Genomic DNA, 9,408 nt, shown 5'->3' on the forward strand with positions numbered 1-9,408 from the left:
GTCGTCGTCGTCACTCAATTGATAATTTTCAGGAGAACTACAAGTAGCGGCGAGACTAACGTTGAGAGTATCGTTGCTGCTGCAACTATTTTGATCGAGTAGCCAGCGTTTCAATTTGTAAGCGTTATATAATGCGCAATTAAAGATTTTTCGAAATCCGTGATGAGCGCAATATTGTCCATACTCTTCCTCCAACATTAGATTTTTGAATGCTGGAGAGATACCTTCCAAATTATATATCTCTCTGGAAAGTAGATTTCGCAAATATTGTGCTTTTTCACTGCCTCTAACGTAAATGTGACGCGTCTGTCTTATAATTTCACGTAAATGCACCGTAAAATATTTTGGATTAGTCTCGCCGTCGAACCATTCGATTCCATGATAATTTCGTGCGAGCCAGCAGTTTTGTCTTCTTACTTTTTCGGGTAATTCAGCGAACGGATGCGGAGGCATCATAATCCAATGGTCGACGATCGAGGCATCAATTGCGACAACCGCAACTTCCTTGGGAAGAAACTTCTCACTCGCATCGCGAAAACCTTGTATGTCGATGATTATATCCATATTGCGAAGTAAAATTTACACACTTTTGTTGGCGAGAATCAAGTTTTTCACGAACCGTCGACGAACACGTCTCGAGAGAAACTGATATTCCTTCTCGTCACATTTTAAGTTTTTCTTCTCGTGTCGGTGAATGAAAGCGGAGGGTGGGGATAAGAAAAATACAGAAAAAATTTTAATCGAGTACGTTGCGACGAGGGAATTGTAAATGCTGTGATAAAAAATTTAACCAGAAAAATCGACGATGACTTGACGAGACGAGTCGATTTCTATCACATTATCAAATTCGGCGTAAACAATACAGTTAATTATCTCGGTGATCGCTTTTTCAAATCGTACTTCTATTCGTAAACTACCGTGTCTCACGAGATTCCAATGCCCGGCACAATTAGCAGACAAATCGGGCGTGAGATCAAAAGCGAAAAGCGTGTATCCCTTGGAATAATCATCTCTACTTATGGAATTACCCTCGTTCAAGAAATGGATACCCGTCCCCGAGAAAAGCGATTGATAAGCATCGACGTAAAGCGGTTCTTCCGACAAGAAAATCGGTTGTAATGGCCTGCTAGGGATTTGTGTACCATCAACGTATAGTGAGAAGAAATTTATACCGTAATTTTTAAAATTAAATGGATTTAATTTTCTATCTCCGTTAAATGCTTTATTATTAATGAAACCGACTATTATTCGTTTCGGTAATTGCCCGAGTATTATATTATCCAATGACTCCCCCACAACACCGCTGTGAATCGTGAATGTTTTAACCTCGACTCTCGTAAGCGGATACTTGGCCGTAACTTTACTCAGCATTCTAGCATGCGCGAGTAACACACCGGCGCTTATTTTCGCTCTTCTTACTAACAAGGTAGCATCGAGAATATGTAGTTTTGATGTGCCGTTACTTTCGATGAGACAGAAGGAATCTTTCGAGCGCACAAGTCTTAGTCGTACTTCCACTCCGTTAATTAAGAATTTGTCTTGATTGAAAACGTCGCAATGGAGATGTCCTATAAGATCTATCGCTCGCCCGCCGCGAATGTAACCGGAACGTCTCACGAGACCGGTGTTGCCTTTCGACTCCAGCGTTTCGTCCATGTGACCCGGTGTATCCGCGTCCCATAGACATGACGTGAGATGGGAAGTTTTTGCGGATGAAGAATAATTTAACAGTGCCTCGATGTACGCGCGGTACGCGTAAGCGTTGTTTGGCGGTGACACGAGCTTTTGATTGAAATACACGTCCACCTGATTGAAAATGGAATGAAGTAAATGATTTACGGGGCCTACGTCGGTCTCTGCGGCTGCGGCGCTCGTTCCTGGAGTTCGAACCGTTGAATTGTCGCCCGATGTTACGCGTACGCGAAGACTCAACAGGGTATGTGTGAGATCTAGATATTCTTCTCCGTGACCAGGGACGACGAATTCTATCGGCGAATCGTCCGAGAGAGAGATCACGGGTTTGTAATGAATCCATTGCGAACTCTCGATACTAGTTTGTGTGGGCGGTAAGGAAAAAAGATCAAGTTCACTTTTTAAACACTCGCTCGAATGTGTGTGAAGAAAAGACATACTTTTCTGACAATTGTTTCGTCGTTGTTGAGTTCGTCGTAGTTAAATGTAAGTGAATTAAAATAATGTTAAGAAAATATATCCGATACGGTACGTTTCTTGCCAATTTTACGTCGTTTCGCGGATACGTTGAGTCTTTTTACCGTCGTACGAGTTTTCTTCCTCTTATTCTTCGATGATTTCGTCTTCTTTTTCACCTTGATTTTCGATAAACTTTTCTTACTCGGGCGATGACGTTTAACGATGCGTGTGTTAAGCGCGGCAAAGAGAAAATGAGCTACGTGCATTTTCGCATCCGGCTTATATCCTGAACCTTTCATAAGGCTAGTTATTTTTTCTTTAGCCCGTCTTTTGAGTTTGTCATGCGATTCTTTAAAGCGATGTTTGACCGCTACCTTAAACGGGGTATTGTTTTCTACATCTTCGATTATATTAACGCCGGCGCGTAAAGCTTCTTTACCCGCAGTCCGCGCTGCAGCACCTAGATAAGGCAGCACGCATCTGAATAATCCTCCGAGAAAACTCCCGATACCATGCCCACGTTGATAGGGTGCTCCAATGAAAACACGAGGTATTCCACCACCGCGAGCTCCTCCGTTCTGTAATTCGTCGTAATACGTCGAATAATAATCCATCAACAGAGGACGAACGAATAAATTTTCTTCTTTTTTTTCTTTTCCCTTTCTCGTTTTCACTGTCATAGACACTAAATATTCTCGCGATATCTAATCGATACGTCTAAAGTGCAATGTCACTGTCAGCGTCCCGAATTCGAATGGTATACTTTGACCCAGCTGATTCCTTATATCTATTTCGATCGTACGGAAACACGTTTGACGCAGCGTGATGTATTGAGCGGGCGAGAAATGTCTTATCTGTGTCGATGCAAACGCGTATTCATTTTGGACTATTCGGAGAAGGGGAGATTGTACATCCCCGGTAATATAAGGTTCACAAATGTCGCAATAGACAAAGAGTTTGTCCGGAATGCCTCGCAGCAAACTACCTGGTTCGTCGCCTATTAACATACGCGAGCGTGTGAGCTCGTAAAATAGCAGAGAATGCAGCTCTTCATCATAGACCCACGATGGTAAAACGTCGGGTACAGTGCTACTTTCGATTTTAATGGGGTTTTCGCTGTTACTGTACATTTCGATATTGATTTCATTATAAAACCACGCAGGCAGCGAGGCTGGTACCGCGGGTTCGCTATCGAGTTGAACAAGATCTCTACGCTTGTTGTGTATATCAAAGCCGAGTATGCGGCGAAGTTTGTCGGAAAAATTTACATAATGTGTCGTACTACAATTATTTTCTTCGCAGTCAAGTTTCATGAAAACTTTACCTCCCATAAAGACGACAAAATGCCAAACGATATGCGAATCGACAGATTTAGCGGCGTAATTCACACTGCCGATAATATCGCGCATACTTGAGTAAATACCGGGGGGTACTTGACATTTCATAGCCTTAACCGTTTTATCGTGTTCGTTAATATCGATGAATCTGATTAAACCTTCATTATCCCGTATATGTAAAAAACTACACGGGAACTGAATCTCCGTGAGCGCCACTTCCCAACGACCGTGTAATTCTACACGCTGGGGTAATTCAGTGGTGAAACATGTGGTTGTATTTTCCGGGAAGTAACGCATACTACTGTTGCTCGGGAGAATCATGTAAAATTCATCCCCCCTCATTTTAATTCAAAGATCTTAAACTCGAAGCGGGTATCCAAGAGTCGAATTTGGAGGGATATCCTTGCCAGCTAACTAGCAATTGTTTATTGCTGCCACGTCCCCTGCTTTTTATTACCCGTTCGACGATAAATTCCTCCCCTTGTAAATCTTTACTGACCGGCGTTAATTCCTGTTCGTAAAAAATTCCGTCTATATCCTCCCCCGCTAAATCGCTTATTTCATATACGCGTGGTTTTCTCCATTCGAGAACACGGCGAATTCGAAATATTTCTTCGCTCCACTTTGCCTCGTATCCTTTCTCGAAGACTACTTTCGACCTACTGATACGCACGAGATCGCCTACGTTATATTTAGCCTTTTGTTTTGCGTCGCGATTTTTTTTCTTCTCCTCGTCGAGCTTCCATCGACGATTCATATTTTCACGCGCTATACGGACATTTTCCCGCGTAACGGCCGCGGGATGCATTTTAATAGAACTATGACGAGTATGGTTGTAAGCGTGAACGATATCCTGTAAAACATCGATGTAACGCCGCGTATTTTTATGTGTAAAAAAACGCCACATTCGTTCCTTGAGCGTTCTATTAAATCGCTCCACAACGGCTACTTTAACATCGGGATTACGAGCTACGCGAAAACGAATGTCTTTTTCTTTTAAGAATTTCTGTACAGGCCGGGCTATAAATTTTTTACCTTTATCCGTCTGCAGGTAAACGGGCTGGCGGTCTTTGTTTCTCAAAAGTACACGTTAAAAGGCTTTTATCACGCAGGTAGCTGTTTTGTCGCGTAATGGTTCTACCCAAACGAATTTACTAAGGACATCGATAATTATCAGCAAATAAGAATATCCGTCGTTATAGCTCTTGAGATTACGAAGATCGATTAAATCTGCTTCTCATAAATCGTCGATATTTGTCACGTTATAATGTAAACGTGGAAATTTTCGCCGTAATGGGCGATGTAATGTATACGCGTCTTGCGATTTAAGCCACTCGACGACTTCGTTACGTGTAAAATTCGGTTTAGCAGCTCGAGATAAATTCTCCGTCGCGGAATAGCCGGCGTAATGCGAGGGAACGTAATAAAATTTTTCGAGTTCCATTATTCGAGTTTACTCCAATGGAATAAACCCTTATTTTTTTTAGCCGAAGAATTCGTGCTACCCGTTAATGTTTTATCATCGTCGCTGTCGTCGGCGACGGATAAAAACACCGTGTCTCCTTCGGTCTCGTTCAACTTCCGTCCAACTGACTTTGAACGCGGCAGCAAAGTTTTTGGAGTGGAGCTTCCGCGTGGTAACGTATTTTTAATACGCAGAGATCTACGTGCGGATGTAGTCACCAAATCGCGATTTCCAATAAGATTGCAAGGCGTACCTATGTCATGCAGTAATTGCGCAAACTGAATTCTCCCGATTGCTTTCACCGTTTTTCTCTCTCGTATCGCATCGTTTATAAGATCGCTAATATTCGACCCCCTTACAACGACGCCATCTATACTCACGAGTCCGCGTTTATCCCAGCTAATCTTCGATGACGGAATTTCTAACAAATATTTCAATAACGCGTTTGCTTTAGAACGATAAGTTTGCGGCACGCTGTTGAGTATTTCTTTGATCTTTTCCGCTGATTGTGCACGTTTCTTCCCGAAACTATTACTACGAAACTGTGTTATCACTACTGATTGAAGTATTTCCATAAGATTGTATTTCCATAAGTTCGTCAACCGAGGGTATCTCGATATCTTTATCCTGATCGCCCTCGCCCCCGTCATCGTCAACATTACTAGCGTCGTTGACATTACCGCTCGTATCCTCACGCGATTCTTTGCGTAAGCGTCTTTTCGCTTCTCGAACAAAATGAAGATAGCGCTGAAGTACTTCTTTATACAATTTCCATCTTTCGCCTTCATCGAGGGAGCTCGCGAAGTTAAGAATATGCCACATTTCCGCATCGAGTCGCGCCAGGGGAGTTCCTGGAGTTCGTACAGTGTTATTATTAACATTTTCCTCATCCGATGTCATTGTACTTTTTTTCTTCGGAGAGTTATCCAGCGTTGCTGTAATCTTCGTTATTTCCGATTGTTGTTGTAGTTGATGTTGATGATGCCGCATTCTTTCGAGATTTTCCGTCGAAATCAGCACCATTTTTTTTGCTCTTTCCATTATTCCGTATGGCGAACGAACGTATCAAATCTTTTTTATTACTTCTTTTCGTGCTCCGGAAGAAACTAAATATTTACAGGATTGTATTTTTTTCGCTCACCGATAATCCGTGATAATACTGCACCGAGCAAGGGCGCGATAAGGTAGGGTAAAAACCCCACGCGTTGTACCATCAGATTTCTTTTAGTTTTCCAATTGTCGCGTTTTACAGCGATGCGTCGAAGAATAGATTTATGTTTGGCTAATCGTGCCTTTTCGTGATTCTTGAGCGGTACGTTACTCTCGAGCGTATTATAAATACACTCTTGAATGCACTTAATGAGATTATTGTCGGCTACACGTAAGAACGATGCTCTTTGATTTTTTTTTAGATAATATAGAGTTTTTAAAAGACAGGCGTTTCTCTCACCGATGGAACGTCTGACTATCTTTATTGCGTCCTCGGATGAATTTCTTGACGTCTTCGACGTCTCTTTTTGTTGTCTCTTACCGTGTGTTACCATTACGATAAAATTACGCAAGTGACAAGCGTCCAATGCATGAGTCCTCTTTTTATACGTCCTCCACTACTGTTCTACTGCTCGATCTGCGCGGAATGTAGGCGTAATGCAGCGTATCGTTGGGAAAAATGCATGTGCGAAATCGAAATTCGTCTGGAGTCGATTGTTTCAGATCGAGCAATAAATACCCATGAGGGCTCGAAGTAGCATCGTAATATGCTTCTTCCAGAAATTTCGGATCGTCGGGATATACTTGACGCGCAAGATGGCGAATTTGTGCGCGATCGCGCGGATTTTTAAAAACTACGATATAATTAGCATTGAGAGATATATCGCGTTGTCCGCGTCCTTGGTGGAAAAGATTTTGCGAGATGAGTATAACACTGAGATTCTTATGATGGCTGCCTTTGGTAAACAGATCTACAATAACGCCGCACGCTGATGATTCCCTCATAAGATCGTCGATTATCACTAATTTTGGAGATAACGGATCGTTGGAATAATCTTCCGGACGGGGTAACCCCTCGCGAAATTCAATTATATTTTTTTTCATTTTTATCAAAGTATTACCGTAACCGTTCTTACGTTCATCGCTTCTTTCTTCTTTATTTTCATTCGTGTCATATTGCAGTTGTTGATACGCTTCTTGCCATTCGGCGTAATAAAATAAAATTCTCTCGAATTGAACATCGCACATGGCAGATAAATATCGAAGAAAAGTTTTTACAAAAATCGTTTTTCCGCACCCCGTAGGACCGCAAACGATCGACGTCCAGGGATGTTTCCAGCACACGTCCATTTCGCAAAATGAATTATCTAGCTTTTACGCGTGAGTTCATAAATGACAAAAGTTAAAGAGAAACATCGATAACTCATGTTTAAAAATGCGCACGCGTATTAAATATTTTTAATATTTATCTCGAGTCGGAAATAAGCTTATTACCGGCGCGGAGAGGGCCCCCCATCGCGGCGGCCGCATGCTCGCGCTAGCGATCTCGCGCGCATCGTGTCAGCTGACGAGCCGATGCGCGTCGCGGTATGCTAGTAATTAGCGCGTCCGTAGAAGAATGCTCGCGACAGCGAGTATCTCCAGCGCTAACAGTGGTGATTAGCTTCGTACGCGAATGTGAGAAGCTTATTGTATAAGAAGGAAATTCGTACTTTGTTTTCTACTAAAAGTGTAACTTTTTTAAATAATACTTTTTTAGAAAAGTGAGTTTTCGAGAAGAGGAAAATAATTTTAATGAAAAGAACTTTTGTAAAACTTTTTATTATTAGACCTTTATTTTACTTGAATAAATTTACTTCGTTAAAAAAATAAATTATAAAGTTATAAATGTTTTATTTTTACAATTATTTTATTTACTTTTTTCCTTATTGCTTACATTTTTTTTCTTCGATTTTATTAAACTAGTAAAATATATATTTTCAACAGAAATAATTTTCCGGGAAAGAAGGTTCTTGAGGAAAAGGGATAAAATAATGTGGGAAAAATTTTAAGAAAAGATTTTATTTAACCTTTTTACATTATGTGTAAAAAATACTTTGGACGTAATTCTATTAATAAATTTATAAGTTTTATGTCACATTTCTTATTTTACAATTTTTCACTTATTAGTTATATTTACAATTGTTCTCTTATTACTAATACTTATATTTTTTCTAATTAATATGTAACCAGTATTCTATGCTAATCCGTACTAAATTATATCCTATACTTTTTAAAAATTTAATCATATTATTTTACAAAACAATTTTACAATTACTCGTGTATTTTATTATATATATCTACATTTATGTATACATATACGCTGTATGTAAAACAAAAAACGCGCGGAGATGGAAGAGAGAGAAGCGAACACGTGAGATTATTATTGCATCGCGTTTTTAAGTAGTTAAATATCCATAGGGGAGGGAACGATTATTAATAAATCTACGTTTCAATAGCACAGGCGCACATATTTTTGTTTCATCGCGAGTTATTATCTCGTGAAACGCTGTACGCTGAATGGCTCTGAATCGTAGATTTATTGACGTCCGGAGCTGTTTCCTCGTTTTCTTCTGCCTCTCTGTCCTGCTGTTCTCTTTCTCTTATCATTAATAATTCCCTAATGCTATTAAAATTAATTAAACGAGAGTTTTCAAAATTTAGGGATATACCCTTTACTTTACAAACCTCATGTGTCTGACCATCGGATGTACGAACTACATACGCGTAAAATTTTGGACCGCCCGACACGAACGACTCTATATAGCTATCACGTCCATAGCTTTCAAGCTCGTTAGTCATGTCGCCTAAAAAATTACCCGTACGCGGTTCGTATTCGCGAGGATCGCCAGTACTTACATATATACAAGAATCAGTGTCGTAATACAAAACTCGCCTATCTAATTTTTCCAAGTATTTGTACAATTTTAATCTCGCTTGAGCCGTCGTGTAAACTGCTATTACCACGTTCGTAAGATGCGAAGGTGTGATCGCCTCTTCGCGTAATCGAGTCGAGACGTATATCACTTCATCGTTTACCGGTAATATATCTGTTATTTCGTACTGGGGATTTGCGAGTAAACTAATCAAACGTTGTTGAGTGCTAACAATTTCCGTCTTTGGTAAATTTGAGCGTTGCCCGAATTTTCCCCAAAAAGAGTTTAAACATAGTTTCGCGACCGAGCGTAAACCAGAGTTTTGCGCGATGTTGTGCTTTTCAAGAACGACACCTTCTCTCTCCTCGTACTCGCGAAGGTAGCGTTCTTTAGCATCTTTATCCACGCATTCGCTCGACCAACCACTAGCTTCTTGTTTTAATTGTAAAAATGTATTTATATAATCGCTAAATAACCCCCCTTGACGCGTAGAGGGATCGTACCGGGTAACGTTGTACTGCCATATCTCGCTAACTCTTGTTACGAAATA

The 9,408-nt window shown here is 40.6% G+C and overlaps 1 protein-coding gene across 1 annotated transcript; it reads right to left on the minus strand.

Moving 5' to 3' along the window:
• Nucleotides 1-786: 786 nt before the first annotated feature.
• Nucleotides 787-2,130, minus strand: LOC145947013 (uncharacterized protein F54H12.2-like). Its single transcript, XM_083056788.1, has 2 exons — nucleotides 1,265-2,130; nucleotides 787-1,126 (listed from the first exon to the last, which is right to left on the minus strand). The coding sequence occupies exons 1-2, from the start codon at nucleotides 2,128-2,130 to the stop codon at nucleotides 787-789; spliced, it is 1,206 nt and encodes a 401-aa protein (XP_082912914.1).
• Nucleotides 2,131-9,408: the final 7,278 nt, after the last annotated feature.

Source organism: Prenolepis imparis, unplaced genomic scaffold, assembly GCF_030444845.1.
Source record: "Prenolepis imparis isolate NDT839.2.m4 unplaced genomic scaffold, iyPreImpa1.0 SCAF_36, whole genome shotgun sequence".
Lineage (NCBI taxonomy): Eukaryota > Metazoa > Arthropoda > Insecta > Hymenoptera > Formicidae > Prenolepis > Prenolepis imparis.

What these genes read in the sequence shown, in the direction of transcription:
- LOC145947013 (XM_083056788.1), bottom strand. Translation starts at nt 2,130, where the DNA reads ATGTCTTTTCTTCACACACATTCGAGCGAGTGTTTAAAAAGTGAACTT. An exon ending in TTGGATAATATAATACTCGG is followed by an intron (nt 1,127 to 1,264) that starts GCAATTACCGAA and finishes ACAAATCCCTAG; the next exon opens with CAGGCCATTACAACCGATTT.